This window comes from Pholcus phalangioides, unplaced genomic scaffold, assembly GCF_987345545.1.
Source record: "Pholcus phalangioides strain wild (caught in Gottingen) unplaced genomic scaffold, Ppha-v1.0 ptg000015l_1, whole genome shotgun sequence".
Lineage (NCBI taxonomy): Eukaryota > Metazoa > Arthropoda > Arachnida > Araneae > Pholcidae > Pholcus > Pholcus phalangioides.
The window spans coordinates 36,909,133-36,929,781 of record NW_028301608.1 but is presented as its reverse complement, the minus strand read 5'-3'; the positions used below and the strand labels follow the sequence as shown (position 1 = coordinate 36,929,781).

At 35.0% G+C, this 20,649-nt stretch overlaps 1 protein-coding gene across 1 annotated transcript; it reads left to right on the top strand.

Moving 5' to 3' along the window:
* Nucleotides 1–2,922: 2,922 nt before the first annotated feature.
* On the top strand, nt 2,923–17,132 carry LOC149075945 (nucleoside diphosphate kinase 6, mitochondrial-like). The gene is made up of 6 exons (XM_089243461.1): nt 2,923–3,489; nt 7,448–7,550; nt 9,523–9,562; nt 9,793–9,876; nt 12,350–12,426; nt 14,286–17,132. The coding sequence occupies exons 1-6, from the start codon at nt 3,412–3,414 to the stop codon at nt 14,459–14,461; spliced, it is 558 nt and encodes a 185-aa protein (XP_089099587.1). The 5' UTR covers nt 2,923–3,411; the 3' UTR covers nt 14,462–17,132.
* Nucleotides 17,133–20,649: the final 3,517 nt, after the last annotated feature.

Genomic DNA, 20,649 nt, shown 5'->3' with positions numbered 1-20,649 from the left:
TCAAGGCAGATCAAAACTAGGGGGAAATTATTATGTATTTCATATGGGATCTGTTTAGTTACAACTGAAGATTGTTTGGTTATATACCATTGGGAAATATTGCATTCACATATAGGTACTATTTGAAAATAATGTGAATAAATTGAAATTTTTTAAAAAAAAACAAATTTTCAGCGCTCCCACTTGTCCTCCTTTTCTTACTTTTTAGTAAAATGCTCTACTTTTGTCCTGCTCTAGATTTTGTCGTACTTTCTAGATTTTGTCCTACTTTTTTGCCAAATTCCGTCAACAAAATGCACATAAATGTTTTTTAATGGAGAGGAAATCAATATATTGCCAAACATATTGTTACAAATATAGTAGATTTCAATTAATGATTCTGCCAAAGTAGAAATTGTATTGTTTTAAATGTTATGTGGGGTGTATGTGGACCATTTTTGGTTCATTAATTTTTTCTTTTGCTTAGTTTGAGGGTTCAAAAACTCATGTTTTGAAAAAAACTATCTGATGAAAAAAAAAGACATGAAGTAACATTGTATTGTACATGTTAGTTGCATTGTATAGTAACTAACCTTTATCATTAAAAATTATAGTGCACATTTCGTGTATAGGTGAAACAACAGTTAGCATAGCAAAGCAGTTGGATACATAGGCCTATTCTAGGTGTTGTGATTCTGATGCTACCCAATAGCATTCAATTGTCTTCTGCATTTTTAGAACACGCAGAGGCATAAACAATGCATACAAAGCTGTGCAGAGGGCTAGAAATGAAAAAGTTTCATTTGTCAAAATCTGTGATGCTGACATTGAACAATAAAAAATTTAAACAAATCCCTTTAAAAAAAGAATGGACTGCATTGTAAAACCATCCAATTCACTTTTACTTATTTACGTTGGATCTTGTAGCCTTATTTACATATTTTGCACTGTGTTTTTTTGGAAATGGTCTCGAAGGAGCGTCATTCTTAAAAAAACTTGCATGTCTTCATAATTTGTGCATCAAAGAATAGAGTTGACAGACCAGACTTTGAAAGACTCGTGTTAAAATAAGAATGTAGCTAGTGCACTGTTTTAGCCTGAATTGATTTTTCTTACCAAGTCATTTTTTCCATTTTACTTGGGCTCAAGTCAATCTTATAGGATACTGAAATAGAAGTATGAAAAAAATATATGTAGGCAGAATTATATCAGAACTTTATATATAATATATAAAGTTCTGAATTTTTCTAGTGCGCTATGATTATGTTTGAGGGAGTACCCCCAATCACACTTTTTCTAATTTTTTGAGTGGGAGCCCTGCATTCTGTAGAAACCAATAGGAAGTATACATAAATGTGCTCTAATGACTAACAAGTTAGAAATGGGGGGGGGGGGGGTTTAAGCCTGATAAGAGAGAGATTTGGTTTAGGACTGGCTGGATGATGATAGGTTCCCTGCAATATATTTTTTTTTCCTTCAAATTTTTTATATAGTTCAACTCTGACTATACTTGCCTGCACATCTTGGAGGTGATAACTGTTTTTCATGGGTGTCCAGCTAGAGCTACTCTGTCAGGCTCTTACATTTCTGGACATTACATTTGCCGAAATTTTCATTTCTTTTGATTATGTAATGTTAAATTTTCCCCTCTTTCTTTTCATGTTCTTTAAGAAAACTATTGGCAAGGTTGGTGTTATGGAAAAAAATAAATCCCTTTCCAGTGGCAAAACTGGAACCATTTTCCATTACCCCTCATTTTTATTTTTTTTGTATTTGCGTTCTAGCAAAGCCTCCCTTCGTTTCTGCAAAATTAGGAGATGGAGTATAGAAACGGATGCATATGTACCTGCAGCTTAGTTTATTTTTTCCCTTCAGCACTGTGTTCAAAAGAGGTCTCTGTGAAGTACTGACCTCTTTTCCAAAAATTAATGAAATCCGCATCAGGACAAGGGAGGTCCTCAAAAATGTTTAGATACTTTCCTCAACACCCCCCCCCCCCAATCGATGACGAAAATGTTTAGTAGGCAGAAGAGTTTTAAACAGTTCTTTGGCCTCAACCCTATGATTTTTTTTGGGGCTCTAATTTTTTATATTAAATCTAATAAAAAAATCAAAGTGTATAACCCCCCACATCTAGCATCTTTCGTGGGCCCTAGATCACTGGCACCTCTATAGTGTGTTTATAGGAGGAAGAAATAATATAAATTGTCCCTAACTGAAGAACTGTTTTAGCCATCCCTTATGGGGGCCATGAGTAAAAATAAAACAGTCGACGACGCTCGATACAACGACCCCCTTCGTCCCGCCGCAAACGGACGTTATATTCGGAGGGTCGTTATATCGAAGTGAAACATGATAGTTGTTCTGTGAAAACAACCTACCGGTCGTTATAACGAGCGTCGACTGTATTTGGTCACATATGGCCAGGGTCGTATCAAAATACTTTGTCAACTGGAACAAGCCGGAATTTTGGCACCCCCTTGCATGTAGAAGAAGCAGTTAAAGTTTGAATTCGGCGCCCCTTATGGTCCAGCGCTCGAGGCACCAGACCCGCCTACATAGTTGCGGCCCTGTACGTTGTGACGGGCAAACATATAACTTGGCCCTCACAAAAGTAGATTTCCAGCCCGAGACGATTTTCACCATTTTGTTTCTTCATACCTCCCCCTCCCGATGAAGATTCCAGCCTAAGAGCCTCTGCTACGTGTTGCTGAGCGGTTCCCCACGCATTAAAAACTCTACTGATTTTGGCAGAGTTAAATCGGTATTTGAAAAAAAGAGGAAAACAAATCGAGAATATATGAATACACACGTTGTTTCCATGACTTTCAGTCACCTGCCGGAAGAGGGCAGCAGCTGTAAAGAACTTTTTTTTTTTTTTTTTTCGTCCTCTTCATAGTTTCCTACGATCTAGGATCAGTGCCATATTGTCTTTCCCCCCCCCCCCCACTCTTTCCGTAGAGAGAGAGCGTCTGTTTATTTATTATAGGCGACAAAGCCTTGGGGTCGATTTAATAGCTTTGTTTACATTTTTTCTCTCCCGAAAACAAGAGCCAAATAAGTGTTTGTCGCTGCGTTTTATTTTGTCAAATGATTTTCAACTCGGATTCGCTTCCAGAGACCGCTCTGTGGTACCATCGCGATTCGTTTCTCGATTATTATTATCATCATCATTACTATTCCAGGGGCCCCAGGGCAATCTTCCAATTGCAGCACGGTGGTGAGGTCAACGTGTTGATAAACAACTCCCAGCACGCTGACTACATGTGGTGGGTGCATGATTCCTTCGACGACGACAAAGATATTTCGGGCTCCTCACTTTGAAAAAAGTTATTATTATTATCATCATTACTACTCCTCCTCCAACCTTGTCTTCACAACAGCATCTCCTCTCTCTCGTGAAAGGCGGAAAATTTGAATACGCGAGCAACAATGAAGCTATTGCGCCCACTGGAGTTGACGCTCGCCCTCATAAAGCCTGATGTGTGCAGGAATCCTCAGAAACTTCAGGTATCATCTTTTCGTTTTAACCGAGTTTACATTAATTGTCTATAAATACAATAAAAGTCCGTGAAAACGACAATTCATAATCAGAGAAGTAAAATTGCCGTTATAACGGACTTGTCGTTATAAACGGATCTCAGTTTTTTTTTTTTTTTGGTGTAGAAACATATAAGGGGGGGAGACAAACTACAAGAAATTGCGTTTTTCAACTTTTGAATTAATTTTGCTGAAATTTGCATCTGCAGTTAACTGCTCTTATGCATACACACATAGGTGGAGATAGACTTGAAATGATGATGTCAATTCATATAAGGCCCATTCACATGTGTTAATATTGCGGTATCATTGGGAGTTATAGCACCTGCTTGACAAATTTCTTCCTTCGTGAGGAAAGAAATGAAGAGCAGCTATTGGTGGAAATTCTCGAAGCAGATTTTAAACCCGCTTTTTCTATTTCCCATGTGAACGGGGCTATATATGTACATATGCATTAGATCAGATGACTACACCTTTGACACTGGGGGCAATGCCCCAGCATCTCCGCTGCATATGCAATGATTGTATAACAAAATTTTGCACTTTATGGAATGCAGCAGTTTCTGCAACTGCAATATTCATTGCAATAAAAGTGTCCAAAAACAGTTAAGGCAGAGAAAGTGATTGATTAACATCTGTTTGCCCTGTGTGTCCAGTTTTAACGCGCCCGAGTGGCATGGTGCTAACACGCTTGTTTACCACTGCGAAATTTGCTGTCATGGTCCCAGGTTCAAACCCAGAGGAGAACATACATAAGATATTTTCCTAACGAGCTTGAGGCGACCACCAATTGATGGTGCTTTCATTTCCAACCCAACTCACAAATGGCGGTAAATTGCAATATAGCGATATGGCTAGAGTTGGTGTTTAGTTAAGTAGCATGTGTCCAGTTTTGGAAGATTCCAAGAAAGAAGACGGGGAGGATTTTTCAAACTAATTAAAGAACAATGTCATAACTAGAGGTTGCGTCCCATCTGCCCAAACAACACACCTACAGATAAAATGTATTTTTTCCCCACCTTCTACATAGATAATACGCAGCATGTGATCCTCTTATCTATCCTCTTATCTCTGAGGAGAAATACCTATGAATAGGGTGAAGGAATTTAAAAAATGTCACTCTTTTCATTCTATTTTATGTATAATTCATAAAGAAAGGCAAAGGAAAACATGCTTTCAAGAATTTTCGTTGTCATTATAGCGAATGTGTTCCAATTTTCTTTCATAAATAACTCGCTAAAAGTGAATGTATTTCGTATCTTTAACATTTACTCTTAGACGATCACTTTTGAATTACTCATAATAGCGAAATTTTCATTACAGTGAAACCTGTACAAAATGGAACGTTAATAGACTGAAATAATATTCCATTTTAGATAGATTTCCATTTTATACAGGTACAAATAAAGTCACTAATCATTGAAGAGACTATTTTGATTCTGTTTAAGACAGGTTTCAATCTCGTACAGTGTCCGTCTTGGACAGGTTTCACTGTATAAGGCTGTCCTCGTAATAACAGACTTTTACTGTAGCTCATTTGAGTTGGTGTGTGAGCACCAACTGTATTTGTTTTACCATGAGGCAGTGGTGTCTGAATTGGGGTGCTTGCACAGTATTTTGTAGTACCTTCAGAATTATAATTCAAACACCAAAATTTCCAGTATTAAGTTTAAGTTGAGCACCCACAGGTGTAAAACACTTCCAATGAGCATGGGCCTAGCACCTGCATATCTAAAACATTCTTGATGCCCCCTGACCAGATTGAATAACCATGAGACCCTCATGTACCTGAGGTCATGGTCGTAAGGCCTGGAGCAGGGTGCCTAGGCTGAAATCCAAGGTGAATTCTCTCCCTCCCCCCAATTGAATAGGATTCACCTCAGGACTAAAGTCTTGTCAGCCCCTTGGGTCATTTTTAGGGGGACCCATGCAGTAAGGCTGAGAGGATTCTTCAGAGGATTTTTCTGGATGCACAGAACTGTCGTGACACGTTTGTAGATCCAGAGCCAAATTCCTTGATGCACTTTTCATTATTTTAATAAAAGTTCAAATTAAAATGTAGATTGAATGCACAGAGTATAGACAGACCACTACTCAACGGTATATGCACGTCGTACACATTCCTCTAGAGCAGGGCTATCATTTCAACTTTTTCCAGGGGGGACAAAGAACATGTACTCAATGTATGCATATATATATATATATATATATATATATATATATATATATATTTGTATATATATACCATTTTTAGTGTATTTTTAACCCCCCGAGCCCCCTAAATGACGGGCCTGCTCTAGAGAATTTCTAACGAATAGGATCATGCTGGAATATGTGCTTTGAGTGTATGTAACTCTGGCGTATGTATGACACGTAACATATTCAGAGTATAAAACAGTTTAATTTCAAAATGGGTGATACTATGGTTTGTGGGGGAGGCAGAAGAAGTTACATATACAATATGGGATCCTATGAGTTGACTTAGCCAAGGAGGCAATGGGACAAATGCATTTTGTAGACTCTGGTCTAAAGTATTCATAGGCGGAGATAGACTTGGAAGTCTGGGGGGGGGGCATTATTGCTGGGGGGGGCAAGATGATGATGATGTCAATTCGTATATACATTAGATCAGTCGACTCCACCTTTGACGCTGGGGGGGAGGGGGCATCCCCCATATCTCCGCCCATGAAAGTATTTTAAAAAAATGGATGCAACCACTTGTTAACAGACCAACATAGGACAGATGATTTTGTCTCAACAAAATTCAAAAATTATCCACTGAAGGGCAGTGTTTGTTCTATGTGACGGACTTGCATCATGAGGACCCGGGTTCGAACCCCACCGATGCCACAGTGATGGTCAGCTGAAGATGGTTTTCTGTGGTTCCCAATTTCGAAGCACAAAAGTGTCATTGCAGAGCTACAATGGTATTCAATCATTACAATTCATGCATAGTTAGAAAAATTGATGACAGCTTTACATATAACAAACATTACACAGAAACAAACTTTACAAAATTATCCACTGAAGGGCAGTGTTTGTTCTATGTGACGGACTTGCATCATGAGGACCCGGGTTCGAACCCCACCGATGCCACAGTGATGGTCAGCTGAAGATGGTTTTCTGTGGTTCCCAATTTCGAAGCACAAAAGTGTCATTGCAGACCTACAATGGTATTCAATCATTACAATTCATGCATAGTTAGAAAAATTGATGACAGCTTTACATATAACAAACATTACACAGAAACAAACTTTACGGAAGATTCACTACACGCACATTCCAATATGTGCCAATTCGTTAGAAGTTCCGCAGAGGAATATGGACAAGGTGCATGCCTGGTTTAGTAGCAGCAGTGTTTGTTCTATGAGGTTCGGCTGAATTTGAAATAAACCATCCTCACTATAATGTGAGAATTATTTTAAGCAGAATATTTTCTTGAACGGCTTCCATGAAGACATTTTCCTTCTCCGTATTTCTTTCATTCTTTCTGTGCGATGAGTTTTAAAAAGTTTTCCTGCAAATATTTTGAAGTTTCTCATGAATACTAACTTGTATGCATAAACATGTTTTGTACTAGTGGTCAATAATGGATTGTTATGAGCGCAGATATCTGTATTCATGTTTCACCAAATTGAGATTAGTATAATAATAATCCTATCAGTTGGAAAGATAAGATTTTTTCTCCACTTGCTGTCTCTGACGGAGTGAAATTTTCAAGAAATTAGTTCAAAGTGTGTTTCTACTTTTGATGATTTCTTGCAGAGAAAGGGATTAAAATGCTCTGAGCAAAATCACCTGAACTGTTTGTCACTTAGCATCATAAATAAAACAGTGTATTTTTCCCTCTTCAGCGTTTCATTTTTCAATATTTTTCCTTTCATTGATGAGCCTATTTTCTAAAATTGTGTCATCTTTAATTTTTCAGAGTCTGAGGGAAATAATACTGGAAAACAATTTCTATTTCATCAATACCAAAGTCACACAATTGAGCCAGGGTGAAGCTGAAAGATTCTATCATGAGCATCGCGGTAATATTACATTTCCATTGATTTTTTTTTTCAAATATATTAATTTTATTGAAATTCATGAATATTAAAATATTATATAGAATGAGTACTACTGCTACTGAATCAGTTTAATTTCAAAGATTCCCAACTGTAGTGGAAATTTCAGTACACACACATTAAGTGTATAATAGGTTTCCATTAGCAGAAGCACAATGTCCCATGTGTTTCTTTGGAAAGTCTTTCAGTTCATTTTTTTGTAAGCCACCAAAAATTTAAAGATAAATTCTATTAAACAACGAGAAACACTGTATAAAAGAAAATAAATAGAAACTTTATTTGAGATATCAGATCCAAAATGGATGAATGAGAATTTAAAAGTGGGAAAACTGTAGATCTCTTTTTTTAATTTTTTTAATTTTATATATATTATTATTATATTTTTAATACATGGCGCGTAGCTAACATCTGGACATGATAGATAATGCGTGGACCTCAGATACATCATTTATGTTACAAGGGTTTGTATAGTTATTGGAATAAAAAAAATTACGTTTTGTACGAACACTTTGAGCTCAAAAATTCAGTTGGTAAGTTGTTGCTTTGTCTTTCCTGAGGCGGGGAATTCCATGTTTCCAAATGCAATGTTCGCTGAAATATTTGAATTAAAAAATACGATAAAAGTTGGGGAAAAATGGTGTAAATTAATGGGAAACTTTTTTTTTCCTGTTTATGCTGTTTTTCTCAAACTTTTCTCTCATTTTTGAATTCAAATATTCCAGCGAATATTGCACCTGGAAACATGGATTTTTTTTTGTGTGTTTGTGTCAAGAGATACAGGGCAACAACTTCGTAATTGGGTTTTTGAGCACAAAGTGTCTATAAAAAAGTTAATTTTTTAAATTTTAATAACTATACAATCCCTTGCAACATGAGTAAATTATCTGAGTTGTACATGTTATCTGGATACTTTTATTAATTGAAAGTATGCTTCTAGGATCAATTTTTTGTCAGTAATTTGCTGCACCAGGTGTTAACTATGCACCCTAAATACACAATGCAGTTGAGTTTGTGGGCTGTGGGGAGACTCTTTTAATGCAATGTGGTCAGTACATTTTGCTGCCTCATTACAAGCTGAAAATAAAAGATAAATAAAATCCTACATTAAGATATTGTGAAGACACGTTCCTAGAATGGCTTGGCTAGAGAATTCAGCTTGGTGCCAAGTGTCGGTGCAGGCTGACTGTCTAGGCCTGTTTTAGAAAAAACATGTATATTCATTGATTTTGTATGAAATGTCCCAAATGCTTCTGAAATAAAAAAAAGAGGCAGTTCTGGAAGCCGATGATATAAATTCATCTGGTTTAAGGGACATCCTAACCAAAGGGTGACTCAATCTGACTCAAGTGAAAGTAGTTCCAAAGATGATCAGTGAAAATAATTTAATTAGTTTAGACTATATATTATGCTATCTTGCAAACATTTATTGGCTGGATTTGCATTTGTTAGCCGAGTGTAAAGATAGAAATAAATTACCTTTTGAGTGAGATAATATGCATAGAGAAACGACATCAGTAAACCCAAAAATACGAAGAGAGCATTTCATTTTGACTCTTTGTCTTGAACAGCAAGTAACTCCTGCTACATGGACTATTTGCCTTTTTGCTGTTTTTTGTTGTTTTTTTAGCTTCTGAAGAAGGATATTCTTGTTCTCTTTGTTCTCTTCTTGTTCTCTTTGTATTTTGAGTTTACTGGATGTTTCTTCCCTATGCATATTATAAAGAAAGAATCATTTTTTTTGCTGGCCCAAGCTTTTTTATCAAAAAACGTTTTGTTAGCTGAGATATCACTGTATTTGAAATACAATTCGTCACCAGGGGAATTTAAATGATTATTGGTTGAATCATGGCCCCAGTATATTTTCATTATATTAATGTGAAAAATATGTTTGAAAATGTCTATTTTTTTAATATATTTTTCATTTTACCTATTTCAGAGAAATTTTTCTTCAATCGACTTGTAACATTTATGTCAAGGTATGATTTTGCATTTATCGTTTCAAAATTTGTATCCAGAGTTTCATTCTCATGTTATTACAGTTTTCAGAATGAATTAAAACTATATTTCTAGTTATATATTCCTAAATTATTCAATTTTTTCTTCGAATTTGCTTTTAGTTTAAAATCAAATTATAAGCATTGAGGGTGGCTAATTCCCCTGAACAATATATTTTACTCATTTATTTTTTCTCTTTTTCTTTTAACAGTGGATTGATTTCAGCCCATATTCTCGCACGAGAAAATGCCATTCAGCACTGGAGATTGTTGATGGGTCCGACTAAAGTCTACAAGTAATTTTTCATTTAGAGTCAATATTTTTGATACAGTAAAAGTCTGTTAAAATGGCAGTTCACAATCATGAGGGAAGTTGGTATTATAACAGACCTCATTATAAGTGAATTTCCAATTTTTGCCCTTTCAGGTTATAAAATTGTTGACCTTTATGCTTTATCTGCATTAAAACGTTTTTTTTTACCATTTCATTCTACGTTAATACCTTTCTTTGTTACCACATTTGACGGTCGTTGTAATGAACCTTATCGTTTTGTCGTTATATCAGAAAAAGGGTATATTATTAGCATTTGAGACTCGTCATACCAGTTGTTATAATGGAATGGTCATTATAATGAGCATCAACTGTACTATTAACAAATGATCAAATCATGAAATTAATTTTTCGTCTTACAGCTGTTGATTCTCTAAGACATTTTTTCTTAGTTTCATTATTAAAGCAAATTTAATCAACCAACTGAGCAATTGAAATTCTCAATTAGCATATCACTGCTATGGCTTTATGGACTCATCAAAATTTTTCCACTTAACAGAAAGTTTTTAGCATTATTTTTTCAGTAATTTGGAAACAGCTTTTGACTTCTTGTCCCATGTTATTATAGTCACTGAGAGACAAAACTTGAATAAAATTGCCACACATCCTATTTGTACAGTGAGGAAGTGTGCTGGATGAAAAAACTTGGCATTTTTGTGTCCATTCTTTTTTAGAAGTACATCAGAGCAATTTTTATGAAGAGGGTCTGTCATGATAAGAGTCATCCTCTTTGATTCTTGAAGAGAAAGAGAAGGAAAAATATTGGAATTTTTTTTTTTTTAGAATTTTTTTGAAATTATAGTGAATTCTTTTTAATTTTCAACTCGCTGCAACCAAATATTTTTTGAGTCTGTAACATTAGCTATTTATCAATCACTTGCAAATCACTAATTATAGTTTGATTCTTATTATAAGCCATACTTGTTATATCAGTCTTTTACTGTAATTCTGTAACTATACATCTTGGATGATAAAAAAGGTGAGAGGTATGTGTGTTTGCATAGATAGATGGTTTGCTTTAAGCAAATTCAAGGCTATTTTTACTCAGTTTTTCATTTGAAATACTGCTCATGCATGTCTCAGAATATTAAATTTCATTAATTTTTTCCCCTGTACAATAACATTAGCACTTCATGATCACGCTTGTAATGTAACAAGACCGCATCTAAAAATCTCAGATGATCTGAACATTCATATCATTAACTTAGACATAACTCAGTTTTAACAAAAATCCAAGGTGTGGTCTTATTGCATGATATTTGGGATGTAATACATTTTGAAATGTTATCAAAACTTAGTTATGTCTAGTCAATTTTATTAATATTCAGAATACCTCAGATTTTGAGTTGTGGTTAAAGCATTTTGGCCCTTTTTATGTATCAATTCTGACTTGATTTAAGTTGCAAACCTATCAAGGTTGAACAAGTCGAGAACAACCCCACTCCCTTTGTATTGTTCTTTCTTATCTTTTTTTCCCCTCCCAACAAACAGCACATAGGTTTAAGTATCTCTGACACTTCACATATATATTTTTATATCACAGTTGTGTGGTTCTGAAAGTGTACATCATGGCTTCTAATTCTCTGTCGGGGGCATCATATGGAGCTGGAGATATTGATGTGTGACTGTTTGGCACTTTCATTTTGATGTGTACCACAGAGCATACCACAATATTTTGTACTGTGAAGTGGTTTTTTGTTAGATTATTCTGGGGAAATGCAGATAACATTAACTAGGGTAAGGGCGGTACATATGACAAAAGTTTGAAAACCACTGTTGTACAGTAAAACCTATCAAATTGGACACCTCCCTACATATTAGGCAGTTTTGAATAGAACTGGTCATATGATCTCACAGCACAGAATATATTTATTACTGTACTTCCATGTCTTGGACAGATTTTAATGTAACTACACGTGTCAAACATGGACAGGTTTTACTGTACTTGTATACAGAGGTTGTCTAACTTGGTATGTCTGTGTAAAGCTAATGAAACTTTAGAAATGTCTCAATGATGCAAAAGAAATCAAATATAAAACAAAGGATAGTTGCCACTTTCGTCAGTGCATCTGCATCTGCAACATCAGATACATTTCAATCAGAGGGAAGTGGGAATGAGATGCCAGTTTCCTGCATGCAATGTCTAAAGATATGGTGTAAACTAGAGGAAATGAACATTATTTAGCTTTTCCTGAAATTTACTAGTCGAATACTTGTGTGTTAGTTAAAATCATTGATTATATAATAGAGCCAGTACTTATTGCTTGTAGATATCTGTTAATAAATTGCACTCCCATCTTCATGCAGTAGACTGTTACATATTAAGATTCCTGCTAATAAATAAATATTTTAAATTGCATAAGATAAGGTGAGCGCAATATAAATTTATATTTAAAGATGTAAATATTTGATTGTGTTGCATTGTTTTTATGTTGCAGAGCTCAATACGAAGCTCCTCAATCAATTCGAGCACAATTTGGGCTGACAGATACGAGAAATGCTACTCATGGTTCCGGTAATTACTATTCTTTCATTAAGTTGATGGTGTATATGTTACAAAGTCTGAGTAATTTTACTAATCACCAGCAACTTTTTAAATTCATTTCAAACATTGCCTATCTCTTACCATAACATCCACTTTTTCATCATACAGGGATATGCTATTCACTTCAGTTCTTACTTTTCTTTTTTTCTGATGAAGTTTCTTACATTGAAATAATTAGAAGAGCTCTTAATAAGAATATCAGATGTAAAGAATTCTCAGGGCGCGGTAGCCCAGGTCGATAAGATACTCGCCTCAAGTGCCAAAGGATGTTTAGAGGTGTCGCGAGTTCGATACCCGGTTCGTCCTTGTCAGAAAACTTTCCTGACACAGGGGTACAACAAAAACGGTGACTTGACCGCAGTAAAAAATTGCTACCGTAGGGGGCCCCCATCGAGGGGTTAGCATACCAACCTCTCGATGAGTATAAGAAACAAGCCTGCCGTTCGGAATCGGCAATAAATTGTAGGTCCCGGTCTAATTAGCCCTCGTGTGCAGAAAATGACCGTGGTGCGACAAAAATGATCAAATGATCAAAGAATTCTCACCACGAGGCACTCACATTTTCCTACCCCTAGCATGCAAAATTATCAAAAAGGTAGAAAAGAATTTGAGAAGAAAAAAGTTCTTTGACAAAAAATTAATTCACATTATTTGAGGGTACAGTGCACTTCAGGGTTTAAGCTGGATAAAAAATTCCTTTCGCAAAAAAGTGAAAATTGGGGGCGGGAAGCTTTAGCAAAATGCTGCAATGCTAATGTAATGATTGATGGTTGGACATCTACTCGTTGCATATTTCCTGTATGCATTTTTGCAAAAGTGGTTGCTACTTTTTTCACATTCTACGATTTTCTTTCGCATTTGGCGAAAAATGCAACCGTAGCTTAAACCCTAGTGCACTCAATGTGATCACATTGAGCCTTAAGGTTTTTGATGTCAATAAACAATTGTTAACTGTATCAAAACAAACCCACAAAATGTTATGCCACTTGCATTCTATTGATTTATTTTCAGTAATTTATCATGCTGTTCTACACTGTATTTTTTTTTTTTCCTTCAAGCTAAGATCATGTCTTTTTTTTTTTTGCCTTTTTTTTAAATTCAGCTATCCCGAAGAGTAGGAATAGGGCTGTTCAATGTGGATTACAATGCTTTAATAATATGTGTGTATGCGTGTGTGTATCATACTATAAATCTTTTCAGTGAGTCTTTAAGCTGTGAGGAACTGTGAATCTGGTGAATTTTTAGACACTTGCCAAGAACTGAACTTCCTCTTTTTATCTGTCATTTGCTGACACATTAGGAATTTTCAGCTATTGCAAAATCACCAACCCACGTACATGAATCTCAGTGGTTACTATGGCCTGATTAGTGCATTGTGAACAGAGTACAAAAATGTTTGTAAACAATGAAGGATTGGTACAGGTCTCCTGGCCTCTTGCATAGTCTGCAGGTTGATAACTTATAGAAAAAATGAATCTGGTTCAACCTTAGCTTCGAAATTCACAAAAAAAAAATATAAAAAAATTGGCAACATGAAATCCTGATAAATATAAATGAATTTATTCTCATATTATGATATATGTCTGATTCATGCTTTCCAAAAGTGTTAACAATACCTGAATCATAGCATTATCTGCGATTCCAATGAGTGTCATTTATTGTTTTTATTTTTTTATTAATTTTGAGCACACATTAAAATATATTTTTTGATTTTATGTATAAAATATGCATTCATAGAATCACTTTATTAAAATTGATTTGCTAATTCATTTCAGAACATAAATTGCATGTGTGAATATTTGTGATTGTTGTCTATTTTCGTTTTTCAGATTCTGAGGATTCGGCAAGAAGAGAAATTTCATTTTTCTTCTCATCTTTCAGTATTGAAGAATGGTATAAAACTCAAGAACCACTTTTCCGTAACAATAGCGTTGATTTTGACCCAGAGAGATGGGTTCATGAAATTGGTCGTCCTCATGCTCGAAAACAAGAGCTCGAAATTTGATAGATAATTTCTTTATTTGTTGTTCCTTCTCTGTTTTTTTTACATGTAAAATGTTGTTTGTGGTGCTGATATATTTTTTTTTCTCTGAGGTCACATAAAAAAAAACTGTGATTGAATTTATGCTATATTTCATATACGTACATATTAGTGTTCATCGAAGTTATCTTTTTTTTGACGTAGCTGTAGATGGCAGCTCAATATTTTCTCATGCATATCTTTGAAATAGATCATCATTTAATTCATTGCTAATTCAAAAAAATTTGAAGAGTATTTTTCCTGCAACATGTAAATTTTTTTGCTATTAAACTTAAATCTTGTTTGACTTTTTCAAATTGTAGACTTAAATCAAATATCAATACTCCTACATTCTTAAAAAATATCAAGAAGAATACTCTAAATTTGAATTTCACTCATTTAATCAATTAAATGATTGCAGCTCTTATTTCGGTTGATCATGGGGCCATTTGTTTTTGAAAACCCTCGCGATAAAAATGTCAGAAAACATGAATTTAATATATATTTGCAGTTGCACCTAGAAGGTGGTCCCATAAAAGACAAAACATAATTTTTGGATGCGTTTGGTGACAATGTAAATACAGTATATATAGGTAGGCAAAAAAAGCAAGGGCTTGCATATTATCTTGCATCTCTTATAACCTCCTGTGTCACATTTGGGAAACACTAGACAGTACCACCTAGTTGAATGAAATGCTCACAGAGACATCAAAATTAGTTCTAGATGTTGTAAAGATTTAGTAGTAACTTATTCATACTCATCTGTTGGCAGACTAATTTTGTGCAGTTTCATAGTTGAAAATAAGTGTAAAACAAAATTGAGAGTTTCCTCCAGGTTTGAGGAGGATGACCGAAAAATCCATCAAGTAGCTTATCAGTTAAATATGGCTGCTGTAATTATTAGTGGCGACTTCGATCTCAATATCTTATTTTAGTTATTAACTTGATTTAAAATTTTTAAATCTAATAGTCGTAGACTGTAGCATTTTTTTCATGCAAATGAAATTTGTACTAAATTGCTTCGACAAAGATTTTCTGATTGTCGAATTTATAATGATTTGAATAGACCAGTTTTTCCTTTTTAGTCACAAAAACTGGCTCTTAATTAATGTTGTAGATACAGCCCTTATTAATTTTAAAAAAATGCTAAAATATTCAAGTTGCTAGAAATTTTCTATGCTATGGAACATGTTAATTACTGATCAATATGAATCAAAAGGTGCCTTCTAGGTGCATATAATGCAAATAATTTTCCTTTTGAAGTGCCTGTCATTGAACTCATACCTTTACCGCACAATTTTCTATGCAGAATAAGTGTTTCATTCTAGTTTTTTAAATCAAATGATATTACATATATATATATTCTTTATGTATGAAAATATTAGAAAATTAGTGTGTGGATTTTTGACAAATACATACTTGTATTCTGCATCTATACGATTTATGGTTATTGCTTTTTAATCTCAGTTCGTTTTCCGATAAATTTTTTTAAATGTATTTTCTTGTTTGTTTAGTAAAGCAATGCCCTTTCCTCCTCATAGTCAGATTAATCATGAAGCTATAATTTTTTTTTTTTTTTTTTGTATATGTGGTTGTATCATGAAATTATTATTTTGACCTTATTGTATTTGCCGAGCTTATTATTTGATATGCTTTTCTGAAACATTATGGTGCTTTAGAATAATTGTCTTCATGTAAGTTATATGTGTATATCCTCTTTTGAGCTGAGAATTTTCTAATTCGATATCAGTGTCCAGTAATTTCTCTTCTATATGTGTACAGGGTATTCCATGAAGAGTGTCTGAAAGAATGAAAATTTGGCAGTTGTTTTTAAATTCAATGTAAAATATGGAGAAATGTCAGAAAAGAGGGAGAGGAAAATTTAACTGTGATAGTTTTTACTTGTACGAATTTGTAATTGGGGAGGGAGACAAAAATTTTAATTTTTATGCAGCCCTAATAAAAATAATTGTGTGCTAATTGTGTTGAAAACTGTGGCTTTCTCTGTAATTTTTTGAAAGGAATTTACTTTTTAATTCAGTATATGGGGGGGAAATTTGCCAAGACATCGACAATGATGAAAATTCGTGGTTTTTGACACCTTTTGTGACTACCTCTAACTTTTCATTCTTAGTCATTTTAGCATGTGAAAAGTAAAAAAAAATTAAGAACTTAAATCATTGATATTTAGGTGAATATTTTTCCAAATATCATTCACTAAATTTCTTCACATTTTTATGACTGTTGACTGTGTAAACTTATATATTTAGACATTTCTCCAAATTTTCACTTTAACTACAGTAAAATTATTACAACTGAATTTCTTCTCACTGATATTTTGGCATATTTTACTGCAATTTTAAAATAAATTGAAGAATTTTCATTCTTTTTGAAAGGATCTCCTCATGAAATTGCTCATGTTATTATCCTATATGGTTATTATTGCATATATGTTTTTTATTATTGTGTAATGAAGTTATGAGTTTATTTTGGTAGAATTTTTGATGTAGTAGTTATATGTCTATGTAAAGTAAGTTGTGTATTTGCAGGTTCTCATTTTTTTCCTCTTGCTCATTTTCTTCCTGCCACACACCTTTTTTTTGGTAAAGTCATTTTTTGTAGATTATTAGAGAATAAAATTTATTACATCATTTTATTCATTTGTATTTTATTTGCTCTAAAAGTTTTAACTCTAAAAGTTATTGTAAATATCATAACGTCAGCAACCTTTTTTGAGCAGCACACACACACACAAGAACTATCTTGTTTCTCCTTTGCTCAATCTTAAATCAAACATAATCCTTGCTCACGAACAGGTCGCCTGTCATAAGCCGTTCCAAAATCAATTTTTATACATGAATTTGATGCTCAAATTAACCTCAGGAAAGGATATACTCATCCTCATGGCAGGTGAGAATTATCTATATTCATTAGTCCAGCTGAATAAGTTCAGAAAGTAAATACAGGGTGATTCAGAGAACTCATGGGCAAAACGTTGAGAGATAAAGCACACCTAAACATGCAATTTTCGTCATGCAATTGATAGTCGTAACGCAAAGCGGTGAACCACTAGACGGCGCTGACATTGAATACACAAGGTACTGTTTTTGCCACTGAACACTCACAACAAATCATAAACAGTCATTTCTCGGGTAATTTAGTGTGCCGAACACGCATTTAATTTTTATGACAACACAGAATATTATATATAATAATAAATACAGGGCGTTCATGACCCTGTTTTAAAGTGGCGTACAGGTGAAACCAGTCAATCAGAAAAGTGAAATTTTGTGGAGGACTCCATGAAGTGTGATGGAAATTTGTGTTTGGGGGGAAAATGCATTTGGAGCTCGTGGAGCTCCTCCACACATTGCAGTTTGTGTGTTAAGAATGTTCTTAACACACATTTTACAGAAGAACGTAACATCAGCCAACACTTCCCTAATCTATGGCCTCCTCGATCCCGGACTTTATCCATGCGATTTTTGGCTTTGGGGGCATTTGAAACGTCTTGTAATTCGTGACAATCCAAGAACTTTACCTGATTTTAAAGGCAGCATTTCACGCCACGTGCTGAAAATTTTTCCGCACACTTTGATCAGTTGTGGAACATATCTTGCGATTTCACATGGTATCTGAAAATGATGGCCATCATGTGGAACATGTTTTGCTGCAGAATCAAAAATTGTAAACGATTGTCTAAATGTGTCATTTATTAATAAAACGCCCTCTGGTGGCGACATGTGAAACTAATTTTTCCCCCCTTAAACAAATTCCCATCACTTCATGAAGTCCTCCACAAAATTTCACAATTTTCTGATGACTGGTTTCGCCTGTAGGCTACGGTAAAATAGGGTCTTTTAATTATGGGTGCCCTGTATATGGTACCATACCATATATTGTTAATTTTTCTGCCGCAACTGGTTTAAAACCAATAATTTTACTTCAAGAATTGCAACAATTAGTTTGTTTTTATTTATTAGGTGGCAGCAAGTCCAGCAAATTGTTTGTTTTTTTTTTTTTTTTTTTGCTACTTGGCAAAAATTGATACATAAAACTTAGTAACCGGTATTATGACGCGTAAAATGTATACCAATGTTTTGCATGGAAATAAAAATACATTATATCGTGTGTGTAACACATATTGTTCATTTTCGTGCAGCACACCAGTTTGAAAACAACCACCAATTTTATTTGAAACAAATATTTTTTTCCCTTTATTTGATAGGTGGCAGCGCGGGTTTCAGCTCAACTATGTTTCTCGCAAGGCAAAATATTATTCAGTTAGAAGGTTATGAAATTTTTTCTCCTATCGTTTTTTTTTCGCTGGTTGCAAATTACTTCTGTTTACAGAGGCGCTTACATGAAGAAAACATGGAGGAGGCTGAAAACCGCCATTCGTCCCGGAAAAAAAGGATTCGAGCTGGAACGCAGGAGGCGGAATAGTGCGTTGCATTGCATATTCATGAATTATTTGAGGGGGAGGGGACTCACAGTTCCCCCTTACAAAATTTATTGAGGGAAGACTCAAATATCCTCAGCCCTAGGTTCCGGAGCCGTTTATGACGGTCCTTGAAAATGTTCGCTTAATCTCATCGGTCCACCAGTAGAAAACAATTAAGCATGTGTTATATCAATATTGTAATGAGTAACATAGAGATATCTCAAAGAACAAGAGCCAATAAAAAATTTTCATGGGGATAATCGTGTTCAGCAGGTGAAATTTGTTCAGAATGATACAGTGTTGTGTCGAACGCAATTTTGTAGAGTTATCGTCGATGCTACAGTGGAATGTAGAAAGGATGGCTGATTTCAGGAAAATTAGTTTCATGCATGGTGTTGCGGACGTGAATGCTCTAGTTTTTCGGCGAGACATGTGCCAGATCACGACAGTACCGTATGGCGGTTCACCGCTTGCGTTATGACCATGCATTGTAGGACGAAAATCATGCCCCCCCCCCCCACAACCTACAGCAGGGCTTCTAAGCTCGAATGTTTGGCGGACCTCTCTATAGTGAATTTATCGCGTGAAAAAACAAAACTTGACGATAATCGTGTCTGGATGGAGACCTGCCAGCCCCAGACAGGACGAAAATTTCTAGTTTATATGTGTTCTATCTCTTCTCAATATTTTGCCCACGAGTTCTGAGAACCATCCTGCATATTTGTGAACGCGTAGCTGACAGGCAGGGCCGTCTTAGAGCATCATGAGCCCCTAGCCACGTGATTTTTCTCAGGCCCTACCTGAAAAATTCTTGAAAATTTCAATCAGTTCTCATTTTTGTGAAGCCCCTCTTCTCTTGAGGCCCTCAGGCTGTGCTCAGGTGGGTTCATATGTTAAGACGGCACTGTTGGCAGGGCGCGGAACGATTCCAAATATGTTTTTTGTTTTTCACGCTTTAAACTCACTATTGAGTGGCCCGTGAAAAGTGTGGCCTGGGGACCAGCTGAAGACACCAGCCTTGTGGCCCTGCTCCAGGTAGAGTGAGAATACGTACTCTTTTTAATCGTACAATTTTTTAATCTTCCCTTCCACACCTTTGGAGCACGAGACGAAATGTCCGATAGCATAATATCTAAACGGTAAAAAAAAAATTGATAATAATATATTTCATCTAGATGAGAATGGGATATCCAGTCGATAGCGTCCTGCGTTTGTTTAGTATTCACCCCAGTCTCATTACCGCAATTACGTCACAAGCAACTTTTGATTTTCATCTGTACGAATTCGTTTTAGAATATAAAAGTTGTTCATTGAACGGTTCACGACGCGCAAGTGCAGTTTGATTGTATCAGTCGACGATTATACGGATACCTCATCCAATACAATGCTAATATTTATAGCTGATTGCAACATGTTTATGACATCATGACCCATCATGAGTATATTAGTAATTCTATGCGAAACATTAATTTTTTTTCTTTTTGCTCTTTTTTTTTTTAAATCATTAATTCTACCTATAAAACCAATTGAGATAATTCCATTTTCATGAGTACAAGTGGATGGTTACATATCTATTTTTTTTTTTCTGTTCGAAAACTAATGAACTCTGTATTCTAGAACAATGTATCCTAAAAAGGGAAAAAAAAACTCGTTATCAGTTAGGTAGAACCGAAACTAAAATGTCTACTTATCACAAGGCTGACATTTGTTGACTCTCTTGAAATGTCAT